The sequence below is a fragment of the Mauremys reevesii genome, linkage group 10 (genome assembly GCF_016161935.1).
Source record: "Mauremys reevesii isolate NIE-2019 linkage group 10, ASM1616193v1, whole genome shotgun sequence".
NCBI lineage: Eukaryota > Metazoa > Chordata > Testudines > Geoemydidae > Mauremys > Mauremys reevesii.
In genome coordinates, this window is record NC_052632.1 from 753,959 (window position 1) to 772,913 (window position 18,955).

The following is an 18,955-nucleotide window of genomic DNA, read 5'->3' on the forward strand; positions in this document are numbered from 1 at the left end:
CTGGAGCGGAGTGCAGGGAGCAGGGGCCTGGCACCGAGGGAGGGCAGGACAATGCTCTGCACTGGCCCTGTGAGCAGCAGCCTGGGGCAGGGGAACAGCCCTGTCTCGGGCCAGGCTTGCTTGGTGCTGCAGTGCCCTCTGGTGAGCAATGGAGAGTGAAGTCTCGGCTCCTTGCAGCCTTAGGAGGAGGCAGGCTCGACTGTGGACCTGAGTGGCAGGGGCTGCTCATCAGCCAGAGGAGGAGATGCTGCCCCCAGGCAACCACTGGTGGCACTGGGCAGTACCCAGGGTCACAGCCCAGGTACCGTGGGGAATGCGATGCACAGGGTGTTTGCTGAGACAAGCCTGGTCTCTGGCTGAAGAATCAATCTGTGTGTTCCTGTGAGCTGGGCCTTCCCCCTGTTCTATAGATGGGGGAGACGTGCCTGTGATATCGCAGCCTGTCCTGGAGGAACTGGGAACAGAGCCCCCCCGTTCCCAGACTAGCAGTGCTGACCTCTAGCACGTGCCTCTTTACTCCCTGATGCTAGCAGACGGGGGAGGCACCAGTAATGGATGGCCCCAAAGGAACTGCTGCCGTGGGCAAGAGCAGATGGGAATCCTGTAAACTACATGGAAGTGCTCAGCTCTATAAAGAATCCAGGCGCTGCTATCGGTTCCCTGCCTGCCGCTGCTGGCCACTTCCTGCAGAGAGCCGAGGGGAAGCACTCCCCACCCTCCCCTCAGCACAGGCCAGGCAAGGCCTGCAGCTTGGAGGCTGGTTCTTGAGTTGCCTCAGACCAGCCTGCTTGTTGGAGAAGGTCAGATGCTCCAGCATGCCAACCATGGGGCAGCTAGTCTGCATCAGCACCCCAAGGGAACAGGGGAGGCAGGCTTGTGGGGCACTTGTGCTGTGCAGTGGAGGGGGGGCAGCCACAGCTAGAGGGAAGGGAATAGAGGGCCGAACCCTGGAGAGGAAGGCTGAATCAGCTGTTTAATGAGCACATGCTGCCAAAAGTACAAGGGTCAGCTACTTCCTGTTTAATCTAGCCCAGGTCTTAAGACGGCCTCTAAGGCCAGCTGCCTTGAGCCTGCAGCAGGATTGGTGTGGGGATTGGAGGGGGAATGCGGAAGGCCGGGGAGGGAGGAAGGGGTTGGGGCAGCTGTTCCTGCAGACAGTTCTGTAGTTATATCTCTGCAGCGTAGTGGTGCTGACTTCTCCCCTTGTGGGAAGGGCTCTCCTGCTGCACTGAGCCCCTTGGACGCGGCTCCCTACTTGTCCTCCATGTTCAATAAGGCCATGACTGTAGGAAAGGAAGGTAGATGAGGTCTGGCTGTTTGCTGCTGGTGAAGTAATGGCCCTGTCCCCCAACCACAGGAACTGAGGGGCTGATCAGCTTGTAGCGAGAAGACCCAGTCCTGCAGAATGGCAAGGGCCAACCACTCCTGTGTTCAGATCTCTGCAGCTAGCGGCTTTCTGCTGGTAGGGAGCTGCCACGGTCCTGAAGGGGCCCCAGCCACTCGTGCAGCTGTACTGAGCAGCAGGGGTGGAGAGGTGCTGATCTAACAGCATGACAGGAAGCTGAGGCTAGATGGCACTGCGACTACAGGCTAAGTTGGGAGGAGCTGCACATCCCAGGGAAGTCAGAGAAATAAAGAAGGGGGTAGACAATCCAATGCAGGATGCTGGTGCCATGCCAGGACGGGGCAAAGGCAGTGCCACTGTGGGCTTTGTGTGCAGAGCTGGTGCAGAGCAGACCCTGCCCTCAGGTGACTGCCCCTGGAACAGTCTCTTCCATTCTGGGCACCTAGTTATGAATGGGGGACAACTAGCCTTCCTGGTCAATTGCTCTTGGGGCAGGGCATGCCCATTGCTAACTGGGGAGGGAGCAGGCCTGGGGCATGGAAACGACCTTGCAGGGAGCCCTGTTCCCTAGCTGGGGGGGTTGTTTCACTGGTGCTGGTGGGAGGCTGAGCTGAGAAGAATGAAATGCTGCAGGCAGAAAGGAGCCAGGCAGTGCCTCAAAAGAGGGGCAGGCGCACATCTTCCTGTGCTGGGTTTGCTCACCCATGTGTGCTCAGGAACCTGCCCCCTTCACCCTGCTGTTTGTCTCCTACTCACCTGCATAGTGCTGCAGCCTCTTGCGCTCTTCCAGGTTGTGCTGCAGCTGCTCCAGCAGTTCGAAGTAACGGAAGAGGGAGTCGCTGGGCCACACCACCTGCCCATCCTCATTTACCTCCACTAGGCTCTGCAGGTTCTGGTGGATGTATGTCTCCCAGTCCACTGGCAGAGGCAAAGGCTGCAGCTTCAGGACTGGCAAAGGCCCCCCTCGATTCCCATGCATCTCCTGCATGGTGGGATGAGATTCCTGCCCTGCTGTGAGGGGAGGTAAAGGGCCCTTCTGTCTAATGCCCCCTCCCCTGGCACATGGAACAGGGATTCCTGCTGCTGGGGGAAGGAGAGTGGCTCACTGTGGTCTTCCCTTCTGCTACTTTCTGCCCCTGCACCCAAGGCCTTGGGTTTGGTGCTCCCAGGAAGGGGTATCCCCAGGCTGCAGCCTCCCCAGCACAGTGAGATGCAGAACAGAAGCAGAGTTAGCTCAGCACAACTCTGCTCAGGCTCCTGCAGCTAGGCGAACGCTCCCCCTGCCCTGTGTGGGACACGTGCACTTACAGTCCTTCACGCTCTGCTTCACTACCACCTTGTACTCCAACTGCTGCGCACTAGGGGTTGCCTCTGCTCCTGGGCCCACCTCCAAGCCTGAGGCCTGAGACCTGCTGAAGAGAGAGGAACCCAACATATTCCTGGAGAGAAACGCTGCTGGTTCTAAACCCTACCACGGATGGTGACCCAGGTCAGCCACAGCCCTGGGGCTGGCTCAGCCATGGCCTGGAATAAAGGGTCTGGCAGGCAAGCTGTCCAGGTCCAGCTAGGGTGGGTGTGGGTGCAGGGGCTGTGCCCTGAGAGCCCTGTATTGTATGCAGGTGCCTGTGCCCAGGGCTGAGTTCTCGGAGTTAAGGCCAAACCCTGCGGTTCCCTGCCCTTTTGAGGACAGGGTGCTGTGGTGAATGCAGGGGGGCTGTACCCACTACTCTGGGGAGACCCTCAGGACTCGCCCATCATTGCCATCCCTTAATGCTTATGGATGCCCACGCTCGCCCCAAGGGCATCTCTGCAAACCTCAGTTAGAAGCAGCAGAGGAGGAGAAAGAGCTGGGGGTGTTAGTCATCCTGTGATCAAGCATGAGCTATCAGTGATGCACTGCAAAAAAAGGCAAATCCACTCCTAGCAGACAAGGTGCTTCCAGCAGAGAGAAGTATTCATGCCAGCATATGAGGCACTGTGTACAGTTCTGGTCACCCAGGGGCAAGAAAAATGAATTCAGACTGGAACAGATGCAGAGAAGAGCTACTAGGGGAACGGAGGTCCTGCCTTAGGGGAGGAGACCAGAAGAGCTGGTCTTGTTTAGCCTGGCACAATGAAGGCAGAAAGGGGCTATGAGTGCTATAAACACATCAGGGAGATGAGCACCAGGGAGGGTGCAGAGCTATTGAAGCTAAAGGACAATGTTGGCACAAGAACAAATGGGGATAAACTGGCCAAGAACAAATTCAGGCTGGAAATTAGGTGGTGGTTTCTAGCCATCAGAGGGGAGACCAAAGGATGGGGAGGGGGAAGATGGGGGAATAATAAGGCCTTGGCTTTTCACCCAGGAACTAAGGAAGGCAGCAGGGAGAGACGGAGCCTGAGCTGGGCTTCACGGCAGCGGGGCTGGTGAAGTGCTGTGGGCTGACCAGCACGGACCTTCATTTCTCTGTGCTGCCCAAAGGCCTCCCTAGGCGTGTCCAGGTGACTATAAACCTGACTGTTTTCACAGCATGTGTCCCTGCAGCTGCTGGGCGAGGTGCTTAGTCCCTGCAGAGTGGGTGAGTCTCTGCCCGGCTGTCGCAGTTGGACTCGCTGGGCAGAGCTCCTGCTGTGAAGCAGGAGGGCTGGAGCCCCAGAGGTTGTCTCCGGGGTTGGTGAGAATGTGTGGCGGACCCTGAAGGCAGCGTGAGACCCCCCGGGGGGTCTGACCCATTAAAGAGGCTCCCCCAAGAGACTGTTCCAAAGCTGGGGGCATAGCACCAACCCTGTGGATCTGTGACAAGGGACTTTTGCCTTCCTCTGCAGCGTGAGAGTGTGGGTCACTTGCCCAGATTATCTGGGTATATGTCCGACCGTAACCCCCCAGTATTCATACCCTACACACTATTGTAATAATCTTTATACAAAATGTGCCTTGTGAGGTATCATTTGAAAACTACTAACTTCCTGATCTTTCGTATTCTTGTGATGTATGTACATGGTGTGGCTTGAGTTATGGATATGTGCTGCAGTTATGACTAAACTGGGCCTGCTGGGGGAGTCTGTCCTAGACAAAAGAATGTGTAGTTGATTCTCTGGCCAGCCTGGCCTTCAGGCAAGGACAATGAAGGTCCATTTTTACACATTAGGTAGACAAAGCTATTAAGCTATCCCCTGGAGGAAGAAAAAACATGGAGCTTCCTTCACCACCAGACTCGTCACCTTCCTCAGCTTGAATGAACATCACTTTGAGGGGTGACCTCAGAAAAGTTCATTGCAAAGATTTACTGGTCTGTAAAGAGCCTGAATGATCAGCAATGGAATTGGCTGACTGAATGCAGTATCACTGTATTACAAAAGTGTCTCAAGTGAGGTCTTTTCTGGAAGTTGATGCCATGCTGGTGAGTAATAATATTATGAGAGGTCTGTATTACCCTTGTATAAGGAATCTGGATACTTAATGAAATTGTGCCTGAAAGTCTGCGGCCAACCAGGGAGAAAAAGGATCCTTCCCAGAGCAAGGGAAAGCACCTGTCTACCCGTCTCAGAACAACGGCAGCCCCATTCACGGGCAGGGGGTGGGAAGCCCACAGGAAGTGGGAAAGTAGCATGAGGCCACCTGCCTCTTGAAACAAAGACCTTGAACTTCGGGAGCTCTACGCATGGACGGATGCCATCTTTGGCATGTATCACTGGACACACAGAGGGGAACAGAACTCGTGCAAACTGAGAGATGCCCTTCAGCCAAGCAGGAGTTGAAGTGTCTGGGAATTGAGGCTGTGTCTACACTACACAGCTTTTAGCAACATGGCTGTATCGCTACAGCCGTGCCGCTAAAAGTCGGGCAGTGTAGCCGCTGTTTGTCAGCTCTCCTGCCGACAAAAAACTTGCACCCGCAATGAGCAGCAAGCGACATTTGCGTTGTTCCTGCCAACAATGTGCTGTTCTCACTGGGGCTTGTTGTGCCAAAACTTTTGTCTTTCAGGGGCAGGGGAGAGTTAACACCTCTGAAAGACACAAGTTGTGTTGTTCAAGTGCCAGTGTAGACCTAACCTAAGTGTAGGTGATAAACCTTCTTAGGCAAAGATCTTTCACCTAGGGAAACCAGCACCTGGTACTTCTGTGGAAGGTCCTGACAGGGAAAGTCAGCTATAGCGGCAAAGATGAATGACTGGTCAGAGCCAACAGCTTGAACAAAGCCTGCAGCTTGCTGGATTAAGCTTGAGACTTTTAGATGTGTGTTAGTTGGCATCACTGACCCTAGACCTATTGTTAATACTTTATTATTATTATTTTATTATTTTTACTGTAAACCAACTCAATGCTGTGTGTGTAGAAGAGGGTGTATTTACCCCAGTAATTGTGCTGTGATGTTCTTTTGTGTCTTAAGGAACAAACAAGCCATATTATGTCTCTGACCTGTCCAGGAGAGGGCTGGACGTTACAGAGCACGTGGACAGGGGAAGACTTAGGACTGGGTGTACGTTGGCATCACTCTGCAAGTAGCACCCAGAGCAGGGACCGTGACTGCAGTGGGGCTGGCAGGCTGCTGGGGTCAGAGCTGCTGGACCAGGGCTATGAAGCACACAGACACTCAGGGTAGGACCTGCCTGCTTGTTGCTGACTGTGAACATGCTGGGCAGGGAGTTACAGTAGCAAAGCATTTGAGATAGCCAGGGTTACAGGGCAGGTGGTGACTCAGCCCCTTGCTGCTCTGGATTACACCCTTGACCCCGTAACCATCTCACATAATCATCTCCTGCCACTGCAGGGGCCTTGGGCACTGGCGCCCCTTGGTCCCTCCTGGGCTCTGCCGGAGCACAGGACAGCTGCATCTCCTGGGGGCTGTCATACTTTGGTCTGGTGGTGGTGGCAGGGAGGGACCAGTGGCTTGGGCTGCACAGGAGGGCAGACAAGAGGGTGTGGTGGGCCCTGGCTGCTAGGGGAACTCCCAGGCCAGTCTAAAATGGGGTGGGTGCTGTGCTCACTCACCTCTCTCTAATCTGTATTTTAAATAAATCTGCTTTCTTCTGGGCCTCTATCTGCTTCACCTCTTCAGCCAGGTCACTCCGGATAGTCTGGAAATTAGTCACTGACAAACCCAGAGCCCCCATTAAGCCCGGGGGGTCCTGAGGGTCTTAGGAGGGACAGCGGGGGCATGGAGGCTCCCTACGGACTGTTACCCTTCCTTGTACCATTGCTGCACAGAGCGCACTAGACTTTATGCCTGGTGAGCTGGGATCTAGGGCAGCAGCCAGAAGGTTATTTTCAAAACAGGGTTTATTTCTACATTTCCTGTAACCATAGGAACATCAAATTGTACCTTCTTTTTGCTGGCAGTCTCCTTGGAGTACCAGAGAGCTGGGCTGGGATTCCTTCAGCCCCGAACCAAAGGGGTGGAGGCGTTGAACCTTTGGCACCAGTCCTCCCGGTTTGTCAGATCATAGAATATCAGGGTTGGAAGGGACCTCAGGAGGTATCTAGTCCAACCCCCTGCTCAAAGCAGGACCAATCCCCGACTAAATCATCCCAGCCAGGGCTTTGTCAAGCCTGACCTTAAAAACTTCTAAGGAAGGAGATTCCACCACCTCCCTAGGTAACCCATTCCAGTGCTTCACCACCCTCCTAGTGAAAAAGCTTTTCCTAATATCCAACTTAAACCTCCCCCCTGCAACTTGAGACCATTACTCCTTGTTCTGTCATCTGGTACCACTGAGAACTGTCTAGATATATCCTCTTGGGAACCCCCTTTCAGGTAGGTGAAAGCAGCTATCAAATCCCCCCTCATTCTTCTCTTCTGCAGACTAAACAATCCCAGTTCCCTCAGCCTCTCCTCATAATCATGTGCTCCAGCCCCCTAATCATTTTTGTTGCCCTCCGCTGGACTCTTTCCAATTTTTCCACATCCTTCTTGTAGTGTGGGACCCAAAACTGGACACAGTACTCCAGATGAGGCCTCACCAGTGCCGAATAGAGGGGAATGATCACATCCCTCGATCTGCTGGCAATGCCCCTACTTATACAGCCCAAAATGTCATTGGCCTTCTTGGCAACAAGGGCACACTGTTGATTCATATCCAGCTTCTCATCCACTGTAACCCCTAGGTCCTTTTCTGCAGAACTGCTGCCTAGCCACTCGATCCCTAGTCTGTAGCAGTGCATGGGATTCTTCCGTCCTAAGTGCAGGACTCTGCACTTGTCCTTGTTGAACCTCATCAGATTTCTTTTGGCCCAATCCTCATTTCTCTAGGTCCCTCTGTATCCTATCCCTACCCTCCAGCTATCAACCACTCCTCCCAGTTTAGTGTCATCTGCAAACTTGCTGAGGGTGCAGTCCACACCATCCTCCAGATCATTAATGAAGATATTGAAGAAAACCGGCCCCAGGACTGACCCTTGGGGCACTCCGCTTGATACCAGCTGCCAACTAGACGTGGAGATGTTTCAATTAAACAGGTCTGACCAAATCACAATCCCGACCTCCCAATTACTCTGCTTTCCTGTGCTTGCTCCCTGTCCTGCTGTGATTCTAGGAGTTTTCTAGTTGTCCAGAGAGTCTGCAAGGACAGGGGCAAGACATGTCCTGAGTTTATAAGGTGAAAGCCCCCCGCACTAGCCTGAACCAGGTGCCACCAGAAGCTGAGAAGGGCCCATACTTTGCTTTGCAGGGGAACTAGATGTAGCAGTAGTGAGCCACCATAGGCAGAGGGCTTTGCTTGGGGACCGCCAGAGCCCCACCGCATGCCAGCATGGACGGCCGTAGTGTTCCTGTGGCCTTGGCAGTGTGCGGGGCCTAGGCACTTACCCATAATTGCCACGAAGAAGTTCCTGAACATGAAGGATCCAATCAGCAGCCAGAGGATGATGTAGAGGCTGCTGATGAGCTTGTTCATCTCAGGTATCTTCCAGGTGTCCTGGAGAAGGGCGTACCAGTGATCCATGGTGAAGAGGATGAACAATGTCACCAGGGTGTTGGGGAGATCCCTGCAGGCAGAGAACAGCTTCAGGGCATGTTGCTTTGATTGTGAGGCCTATTGATGCTTGCGGGATCCAAGTTGGCTCTGGGCCACTTGCTGCTTTGCTGGTGATCTCTCGGCTGAGTCCAAGTGCAGAGGCAGTGGTGATGAGTGCTGCATGCTGCAGAGGAGGGGGCTGGCATCAGTTAGTTGGGGCCCTTATTCGGGGAAGGTGACAGCATGACACACAGGTGAGCAGTTTGCTTGGGCTCAGCATTCAGCCATACACAACAGGCAGGCCCCTCTCCAGTAGCATAGCTAGGTGGGGAGCGAGGCAGTAGCTGCTCCCCACTGAGCACAAGTGGGGCCTTGTCAATTTCTTGGCACATTTTTTATTTTTATTCAATCGGAGGGAACGGGGAGCGATCAGAAAAAAAAGGCGCCACCCACTGCAGCGCTTTTACTCACCCGGCGGTGCTTCGGCACTTCAGTGCCGCCGAAGACACCTGGAGAGAGGGACCCGGAGCACCACCGGGTGAGTAAAAGCTCCGTAGCAGGTGGCACCTTTTTTTTTTATCACTCCCCCTGTTCCCTCCACCTGCCTATGCCAATGTGACAAAGTGGGACTGTTCTTAATGTTTCCTCTGAATACTGTGTGGGTGCCTCAGTTTCCCCTATGCATTTCTTAAGTCTCCATGGGGTGTGATTGTTGCAGAGCAAAGGGCCAGTGTGCATAAATCTCAACACTCTGTCTCCTGGCAACTGATGGCCTGGGCCCTTTCCCCCTGCAAAGGGATGCTAAAGGTGTTGGAGAACAAAGGAATCAGGTGACCTCCTGGCCCGGAAAAGAAACAAAGCAGAGGAGGAGGGGCTGGAGGGGGTTTCAGTTGGGAGCTGGCTGGGGATGAGGAGTGAGGGCAGACGTGGGTGTCTGGCTCACTGCTCCCCAGAATGGACCTGGCTGAGGGGTCCCGTTCTCTGTACCTACAAGCTCTGGTTTAGACCGTGTTCCTGTCATCTAATAAACCTCTGTGTTACTGGCTGTCTAAGAGTCACGTCTGACTGCGCAGTGCGGGTGCAGGACCCTCTGGCTTCCCCAGGACCCCGCCTGGGCGGACTCGCTGTGGTCAGCACACAGAGGGGCAGAGGATGCTGAATGGTCCAAAGGTCAGACCCAGGAAGGTGAAGCCGTGTGAGCTGCTTGCCGTGAAGACAGTATGCTCACAGAGAGGAGACTTCACCAGAGTCCTGACTGGCTTTGTAGGGAGCAGTTCTAAAGCATTGCCTGGGGACTTCATGACAGCCACTGCCCCCCTCACATGGAGGTCTAGACTAACATGGTTCAAGTCAGACACTGGCCAGGGCTTGTGAGCTGCAGCCTTGTATCAATGCTACACAGCACCATGACTGCCCTCGGCATCTCCAAGAGCATCCAGCAGTTCCAGAGTTAGACCACATACGTACACCAAAGGGAAGGCACTGAAGTCTGAGGGGGGAGGTGGGTGCCATCAAGCACAAAGCCCAGCTTTTGGCAGCTGCTAGGCCTTGCGGGTGTCCCACTGGAGCCCACACCCATCAGTGCCCAGCTGTAAAGTGTCAGTGTATCCCCCAGCCCGGGGCCACCTGCATCCCCACTGCTCCGCTCCTTCCAGCTGGCTCTGCAGCCCCATGTCCTCCCAGAGGCTGTGAGATCACCCAGCTGAGGAGCAGGAATAGAAAGGTGGAAGAGTAGGACAGCACCCCCCTATGGCCAGAGGGAAGAGGGTGTCTTGCTGCTGGGTGACAGGGCATTGCACCACCATAAGCAAGGAGATGTACCTGAAATACTTGCTGTACTCCAGGTCGGTGCGGTCTGACCGACTGTAGCTCTCGAAGAAGAAGATGCCAGATACGGCAAACACATAGAAGAAAACCACCAAGAGCAGCAGGATGAAGGTCATGGCCTGGGCAAGGGAGAAGCAGAGAGGAGCCGGGGCTGAGGGGCGCTTGGGGCAGGTGCTGCCTAGGGAGCTTACAGTCGAGATTAGATTTAGTACAGCAAAGATGCTGCTCAACAAGGCCTGCAGTCGCGAGGAGCAAAATGGGGCAGGTGCAGCCAGGGGCTCCTGGGGGTGGGGTTGTTAAAAATTGACCTCAGCGTGTGAGCAATAGGGGCTGGGGTTCCATAAACGGGCAGGTGGGAGGCCAGTGCTCTGTGCCCGGGGCAAGGCTGAGTGCTGGGAGACTAACCAACCGGAGGCAGTTTGGCACACATGCAGCTCCCCCAGCCCTGGCACCTGTCTCAGCGTGCCCCCACCGCACCGGTCTTGTACCTTCAAGGTCTTTGCTATTGCCAGGATGATCACCCGAACTTGCCGGAATTTCGAGAAGAGCTTTAAGGTGCGGAGGATGCGAAAGGCCCTGATGATTCTCAGGGCAGCTATCTTGTTGGTTATGCCAGTCAAGTCCAGGAACTCAGGGATCACGGACTATGAGCCAAGGGAACAGAGCAGCAAGATGGCCATGCTCAGGTTATGCTGCTCTGCACAGTCAGGCCAAGCTACACGTCACCTGCCCCCCCCCCCCCAGCCACTTCACAGGGCATCAAACTCCCCCCCCCCCCGCCTGCCGCATTGCAGACTTCTCCCCCAAGGTTTGGGCCAGGATGGCAGGGAGTGTAAGAGGGGCTGGCAGCTGCATCCTCACTGATTGTTAGAAAGCATGAGTCGGCGCCCCCAGAATCATGGCTTTAAAAATACTAAATTCTGGTTCTTGTCTTTGCTTTCTAAGTTCTGAGCCTTTAGGGGTCACATTTTCCAGCTTTTTCTTCCTAACCAGAAACGTCCCTTTTACTTTTTTTTTGCTTATAATGAAAGTGAGTTTCACAATCCCATGACTCCAGGAGCTGGGGCCAGAAGAGACACCACATAGCCCAGAGTGGTGATGCTGGAACTGGGTGATGGATTGGAACTCCCTAGAGGGCAGATGTAAGCATCACAAAACCACTGGTAGTTTTGAGGCATTTGGGCACCACAATACATGACCAATAACGAGCTTGAGTAGCCAAACAGGAGCAGTCTCTGTCCTGCATTGGGACCCCTTGAGAAAGCCCCCTGAACTGAGAGTCCCACCAGACCTTTCTGGGCACAAGGCTACTCGAGGTGCTGAAGCAACAGGGAGCTAGTCTTGGTCCATGCATTGCCCTTTGCTTCCCCTCCCCCGTTGACTCCCCCGTGTCTCTCACCACTATGGTAACGCTGAAGTCAAAGACATTCCAGCTGCTTTTCCAGAAGCCTCTGAAACTGACAATCCAATTCAGCAAAATCTCCATGATAAAAATGAGGAGGATGACCCAGACGGTCACCTCTAAGGTGAGCTTCAGGCTCACCAGGCTGGCATCCATCTTGTCCATCACCTCTGGGAAGCACAAGATACAGTTGCTGAAGCCTGGCTCCAGCAAAGTGTTGACTGGGGAACGGAAATAGCATGAAGGGGGGGACGGGCAGAAACTCCTTGTGTATCACTGACTATTCGACATGTCCAGCCCCAGCTGAGGACCCTGCCATGCTCAGTCAAAGCTGGCCCTGGAGTCAGAGGGCTGCAGGGGAGGGCACCTGTTGAGAAGCACTAAGTAACTGGTCTCTGGGAACTCGCAGGCATTTGCTGGCTGTGCCCTGCGGGGCAGACTTCAGGATGCACGTTGCTGCTACATACACTCCCATGGTGCTAGTGGCGGTGGTACCCTGCTTGGTAATGTTTAGTATAGTCAAGTCTTTCTCCTCTGGTCCTGGAAGTGGCTCCTCACTAGTGGGGACTGGAGATGTGAGGACTCTTGGAAGAGTTGGGCACAGGAGAGGCCTTAGCAACTCCCTCCCCCACATCCTGTCTCAGTTATCCCAAGCTTGGATTGTGGCCTCCTTGGACCAGGGACTTCAATCTCTGCCAGGCACCAAAGACTCTATAACAAGTGGAGCACTGTAGGAGGACATAGCCCTAGTGAAAAGAACTGAGTGGGGCCTGAGTGCCTAAGCCCTGTGGGAGACAGGAACGTGGAGGGGAGACAGCACCAGCCAGGGGCGGGAAGAGCTGGGAGAGGTGAGACTTTGGGCCAGGGAATGAGCCCATGGAAGGAACTGGAGTCCAGTAATGAAGGGCTGAGATGCCCGAGACTGGTGATGGGCTCTGAGCTCTCCACCTCTATGTCACTGGCTCTAGGCCAGGGCAGCAGTGATTGAGAGCAGTCACCACCATCTGATGGCTAGTTGGTGGCTTAGCTGAAATTAGATGGTGCTCTGAATTCAATACGTCGTGGACAGGTGCCTACACCACAAAACCACCATAACTTGGTTCTCATTGGCAGCCTCCTTGCGCCAATTATGGACTGGCCCAGGAGTCCCCTCTTGCCTCTGGAGGCAGGCTGCAGGGGCCTGAGCCCACAAGCACTATATATACTTGGGCACAGAGGGGTTCAGCTCGCAAGGCTGCTGGGCTGGCACTACTTGCACGCGCATGGAGGCCCTGTCTCCCTCTCACCACTCTTGATCATAAGAACCAGCATGTTCAGGAAGATGAGACAGATGATGAAGCTTTTGAAGATGGTACCTGGGGTTTCTCGCTGAGAAATATGCAGGAAACTGTGTTATTCATCAGACTCTAGAGGGGCTGGGTCACCTACGCTTGAGAACCCAGGAGACAATGGGTAGTATCCAGCGCAGCTCTACTGCTGAAGTAACAGAGCTCCACACACAACCCCCGAAGGAACACAGCATCCCATAAAGCCCAAATACCAGCACAAGCATCCTAACACACACTCCACAACGTGCCTCAGACCCTGGACCAGCAGACAGGAGATCATGAGCTGTTTACCCATTCAGAGGAAAGGCATGTGGAGAAACAACCATCCACCTCTAGTTTGGAGCCTCAAAGTGCCCATTTCCTGGCCCTTATCTCTGTCCCTTCTCTATCTACCCTGACCACGCTCCCCATGGCACTTACCCCACCCCTCATTAGGCAACAACAATTCAGATTTAATCCACTACATTGGACTTTATACACAGTTGAGAAGCACTGACCACTAGAACAGAGGTGGGCAAACTACGGCCCGCGGGACTGACAGAGGTTACCCCCCGGCCCCTTCCCTGCTGTTCCCCCGCAGCCTCAGCTCGCTCCGCAGCCAGCACAATGCTCTGGGTGGTGGGGCTGTGAGCTCCTGGGGCAGCGCAGCTGCAGAGCCCGGCCTGACCCGGTCTGTGCTGCGTGGTGTAGGTGGCGGTGGTGTGGCTCCAGGCAGCGCAGTAAGGGGGCACAGAATGGGGGGGGGGTTTGGATAAACGGATGGGGAGATTGGGGTGGTGGTCGGGAGCAGGGGTGTGGATAGGGGTCAGGGCATTCAGGGGGGGGAACCGGGGGTTGAATGGGGGCAGGGATCCCAGCGGGGCAGTCAGCAAGGAGAGGGGGTTGGATGAGGCGGCAGGGGCAGTCGGAGCAGGGGTCCTGGGGGGGCAGCCAGGAAGGAGTGGGGGTTGGATGGGGTGGTGGGGGTCTGGGGGTGGTCAGATGACAAGGAGTGGGGGTGTGTGGATGGGGCAGGGGTCCCAGGGGGGATGTCAGGGAAACGGGGGGGGGGGGGTTGGATGGGGCAGGAGTCAGGGGGGCATGACTCCCTCCCCTAACCGGCCCGCCATACAATTTACGAAACCTGATGTGGTCCTCAGGCCAAAAAGTTTGTCCACCCCTGCACTAGAACCACAGAATACAGAGATGGAAAAGATTTATCCAGCCCCCTGCTGGTCAACTCTCCGCTTTGTCCAGGCCCAAGCTACTGGGATTCCATCATTTCTCTTGCAGCTGATTCTGCCTATCACACTTAGAACTATTTTTTCCTTCTCTTCATACCAGCCCCCCCGACTCGCCCGATGGCAGTGTCAGTCCTGAGTTGTCAAAGGATACTGTTCAGGACCCAGGATGCCCACATGGTCAGGGGAGGCCAGCGGCTGCAGCGCACTTGGATGCGGTTGCGCAGGCGTTTCTCTGGGGTGATGATGGTGTTCCTGACTGGGGTTATGTTGAAACGAACCAGCTGGTGATGGTCTGTGAACATCAGCTTCCTCTGCTTCTTGGGGTCTGTAGGGAACAGTGACACAGAACTCCGCCCAGGCGGTTCCTGGAGGACATGCAGGGAGGAAGAGGAGCCAGAGAGTCCAGCACAGCTAGACCTGTCCCCAGCAGGAGGGAGTTTCAGTCAGTAAAGAGAACGGGTGAAAATTCCTGTCCCCTGCCTGCACTGCTGCGTGATACCCCTGGGGGAGCTGCATGGGTGCAGAAAACCACACATTTTGGCCCAGATCCTCAAAGGTATTTAGGCTTCTAACGTCCATCCATTTCCATTCATTTTGAGGATCTGGGCCTTTCCTCCCTCAGTTGTGGAGAATAAATACAGGTAGGAGAGCAGCTTAGACAACTCACCCAAACCCCAGTATAGAGCCACGGCCCAGCTGCAGCCCCAGCCACATCACATTGCCATTTGCAGCTAGGATGTGGAAGGAAGCCAATCAGGCTGGCACTTCCAGGAACCCACCACCTCGCCCACACCTCCTCCGGAGTCAATGCTAGGTTAATGTCAGCAATCCTGCTCCTGGGGAGAGAAACACTCGCATGTTCTGATCCCGCAGTGTGGGCACTGTGTCAAACCCTAGGAGAGAGATGGGCTCACCACCCTCAGTGCCCAGAGCTCTCTCTAGTGACCTCAGCTTACCCAGTCAGCACGGAGAAACTCGGCAGGCCTGCCCAGCAGAGCGAGAAGCATAGGGAATGTTGCTGGGGGGTGGGGGTCCCTGCATGTGGTTTGTAGGGGGAGAGAAGCACTCAAGGTGAGATGCTGAGAGGTGTCTGAGCTCCTCATTCATTCCACCCCCTCACAGGTGTTGGCATAGTGAGAGTGGCTTGTTACCAAGGAAATCCTGGATATTGTGCCGTGGGATGGCATGGCTCAGTCCCTGAAGGTGGTCAATCAAGTAGAAGGTGTAGATCAGCTTGGAGCGAATGGCGTCAGCTCGGGGAAGCAGCGTAAATGGGGAGCTGACTTTGGTTTGGGAAGCATCCTCTGGGCTCTGAAAAGAGAGAGAGAAAGCAGCAGCATGGAGACAGTCTGGAATGGAGACCCCCCCAAAGAGAGCTCTTACCTGGGGATTCATGAGTCCAGCTTGGCTTCTCCTTCTTGTTCCCTGCGCAGATCAGAAGGTTCTTTGCTGTATCATCACAGAACTCTGCAGTGACCTCACAGTCTGGACTAAAGGAAGGGGACATGGCTGGCAGGTGCTCAGTGGCGCATAAGCGGCTTGGCAGAAGTTGATTTATTTTTTAACAGTTTTGATGGATAGGATCAATATTCATTTAAGTTTGGGGTTTTTTTTTTACATTCATCTATTTAAAGTTTCACAGTTGTGGGAAGTCGAGGGGGTCAGACAATTGTTATTTGATGACAGTAGCCCCCAATATTCAAAAAAATAAAATGTTATAACGATCAAAGCACAAACTGTCAGCATCACATGTCAGAACATAGAGTAAACATCCTTCAAGCTGACTCTGAAGTTCCCAAGCAGCATTTGTCTTACTTTGCCTATCTGTAAATTTCAGTTATCACCACTGGAAATATTTGTTCACCGGTTTGTCTGTGTGTGGTAACATCGATGTTTGCTAACATTTACTGATAACAAAAATTGAATCCTTCCAAGCCTGAGCATGTGCTCCTGAAATCAGAGGCAGTCTGGCCATCTAAAAAGCTTCTGCTGGGCCTTGGCAGTCTTCAGAGAAAGCTTCACTCTGAGGGATAGGGGGAAAATGTCCCGTGGGCAAAGGCTCCAAGCAGAGTTCTTTCTATTTCTCTGTCTGACTTGGGTCCTGGACTCTGTTAACGTCTTTTATGTTCCCAGGGTTAGTGTGAATTCATCTGTGATCAAATGCACTGATGACACAAGGACAGAACTTCACAGTGGCCCAGGTGGATCAGAGCAGTCAGGCCTGTAACCACTAATAAGTGTAAAATCCAGAATCTGGCAGAGAAAATGAAACATTCCAGACACACCCAGTGCATTAGTGTGTCAAGGTGCACAAACCCCTTACTGGAGCAAGGAGGGAAGGGGTTAATGATCTGACTGGGACACAGTGGCTGAAGCTGGCCTTGCCACACCTGTGGGAAACACCAAGCCTAGGGGAGTGGGAGGAAAGCAAAAGGAGGAAGTAGGCCCAGAGCTGGGCGCTCCAGACATAGATCCTGGGCCAGGGGTGGCCAACCTGTGGCTCTGGAGCCAGATGCGGCTCTTCAGAAGTTAATATGCGTCTCCTTGTACAGGCACCGACTCCGGGGCTGGAGCTACAGACACCAACTTTCCAATGTGCCACGGGGTGCTCACTGCTCAACCCCTGGCTCTGCCACAGGCCCTGCCTCCAGTCCACCCCCTCCCGCTCCCTCCCCTGAGCCTGCAGTGCCCTTGCTCCTCCCCCTCCAGTCTTCTGCACACCAGGAAACAGCTGATCAGGAGGTGTGGGTCGGGAGGGGAAGGCACTGATTGGCGGGGCTGCCAGTGGGTGGAAGGTGCTGGGACCCTACGCAGCTTGTGTGGACTAGGCCTTTCCTCATCCTGCACAAAGAGCTTTTTCATGGACGCGGGTGCTACTGTTGCAGTAGGGAAGGTGCAGGAGGGTGCAGTGGGGAGCATCCAAGAAGGTCTCAGATAAAGAAGATACAGTCAGATAAAGAAGCAACCTTCAGTTTGAAAGTGTTTGAAAAACCACTGCCCAGGTACACGCTCCAGCATCTCAGGTTACGCTTGAACCACCAGTTGTGGCTCTCTGGGACTCAAGCCTGCACCAAGAAGTGCAGTAAGTGCTGCTTGTGAATCATGAGGGCTGCTTTTCCCTTCCAACAGTCCAAGCCCTCTCCACCAACATTCCGCACCGAGATGGACTACAAGCCATCAGGAACCGTATCCCCGATAATATCACGGCTAACCTGGTGGCTGAACTTTGTGACTTTGTCCTCACCCACAACTATTTCACATTTGGGGACAATACATACCTTCAAGTCAGTGGCACTGCTATGGGTACCCGCATGGCCCCACAGTATGCCAACATCTTTATGGCTGACTTAGAACAACGCTTCCTTAGCTCTCGTTCCCTAACGCCCCTACTCTACTTGCGCTACATTGATGACATCTTCATCATCTGGACTCATGGAAAAGAAGCCCTCGAGGAATTCCACCATGATTTTAACAATTTCCATCTCACCATCAACCTCAGCCTAGACCAATCCACACAAGCGGTCCATTTCCTAGACACTACTGTGCTAATAAGCGATGGTCACATAAACACCACCCTATACCGGAAACCCACTGACCGCTATACTTACTTACATGCCTCCAGCTTCCATCCCGGACACACCACATGATCCATTGTCTACAGCCAAGCTCTAAGATACAACCGTATTTGCTCCAATCCCTCACACAGAGATAAACACCTACAAGATCTCTATCAAGCATTCTTAAAACTACAATACCCACCTGCTGAAGTGAAAAAACAGACTGACAGAGCCAGAAGAGTACCCAGAAGCCACCTACTACAGGACAGGCCCAACAAAGAAAAGAACAGAACGCCACTAGCCATCACCTACAGCCCCCAACTAAAACCTCTCCAGAGCATCATCAAAGATCTACAATCTATCCTTAAAGGTGATCCCTCGCTCTCACAGATCTTGGGAGACAGGCCAGTCCTTGCTTATAGACAGCCTCCCAACCTGAAGCAAATACTCACCAGCAACCGCACACCATACAACATAAACACTAACCCAGGAACCTATCCTTGCAACAAAGCCCGATGCCAGCTCTGTCCACATATCTATTCAAGTGACACCATCATAGGACCTAATCACATCAGCCACGCCATCAGGGGCTCGTTCACCTGCACATCTACCAACGTGATATATGCCATCATGTGCCAGCAACGCCCCTCTACCATGTACATTGGCCAAACCGGACAGTCTCTACGCAAAAGAATAAATGGACACAAATCTGACATCAGGAATCATAACATTCAAAAACCAGTGGGAGAACACTTCACCCTCTCTAATCACTCAGTGACAGACTTGAAGGTGGCAATTTTGCAACAAAAAAACTTCAAAAACAGACTCCAAAGAGAGACTGCTGAACTCGAATTAATATGCAAATTAGATACAATTAACTCAGGCTTAAACACAGACTGGGAATGGTTGGGTCATTACACTAATTGAATCTATTTCCCTATGTTAAGTTCTCCTCACACCTGCTATGGGTCATCTCAATTATCACTTCAAAAGGTTTTTTTTCTCCTGCTGATGATAGCTCATCTCAATTGATTAGACTCTGCCTGTTGGTAGGCATACTTCCACCTTTTCATGTTCTCTGTATGTATAAATATCTCCTGTCTGTGTGTTCCATTCTATGCATCTGAAGAAGTGAGCTGTAGCTCATGCTGAAATAAACGTGTTAGTCTCTAAGGTGCCACAAGTCCTCCTGTTCTTTTTCCCTTCCAGTCACTCCTGAGCAGGAAGGGAGCTGTGAAGGAACTGCCATACCACTGCTTCACAAAACAAGTTGTCATGGTTACAGGGCCAGTTGTACCTCTGTCTCTTTTCTGATCTTGGCGCACCCCTTAAGGCCTC

The 18,955-nt window shown here is 53.4% G+C and overlaps 1 protein-coding gene across 7 annotated transcripts; it reads right to left on the bottom strand.

Annotated features, from left to right (window-relative positions):
* Window positions 1-955: 955 nt before the first annotated feature.
* On the bottom strand, window positions 956-16,573 carry CATSPER2 (cation channel sperm associated 2). 7 transcript variants are annotated; one of them, XM_039493210.1, is made up of 12 exons: window positions 15,444-16,573; window positions 15,212-15,371; window positions 14,212-14,425; window positions 12,796-12,864; window positions 11,507-11,679; window positions 10,596-10,751; window positions 10,102-10,226; window positions 8,133-8,311; window positions 6,320-6,419; window positions 2,654-2,757; window positions 2,102-2,263; window positions 956-1,283 (listed from the first exon to the last, which is right to left on the bottom strand). In XM_039493210.1, exons 2-12 carry the CDS (start codon window positions 15,245-15,247, stop codon window positions 1,252-1,254), a joined length of 1,350 nt encoding a protein of 449 aa, XP_039349144.1. In that variant the 5' UTR covers window positions 15,248-15,371; window positions 15,444-16,573; the 3' UTR covers window positions 956-1,251. The 7 variants fall into 7 exon arrangements, with proteins under 7 accessions (XP_039349144.1, XP_039349143.1, XP_039349142.1 ...); XM_039493209.1 differs by having other exon boundaries at window positions 2,654-2,754; window positions 14,212-14,385; window positions 15,444-16,571; XM_039493208.1 differs by having other exon boundaries at window positions 14,212-14,385; window positions 15,444-16,565.
* Window positions 16,574-18,955: the final 2,382 nt, after the last annotated feature.

What these genes read in the sequence shown, in the direction of transcription:
- CATSPER2 (XM_039493205.1), bottom strand. Translation starts at nt 15,163, where the DNA reads ATGAGGAGCTCAGACACCTCTCAGCATCTCACCTTGAGTGCTTCTCTC. An exon ending in GGTTCTTATGATCAAGAGTG is followed by an intron (nt 11,680 to 12,795) that starts GTGAGAGGGAGA and finishes TGTGCTTCCCAG; the next exon opens with AGGTGATGGACAAGATGGAT. An exon ending in GAGGCTGCAGCACTATGCAG is followed by an intron (nt 1,284 to 2,101) that starts GTGAGTAGGAGA and finishes CCTTTCCTACAG; the next exon opens with TCATGGCCTTATTGAACATG.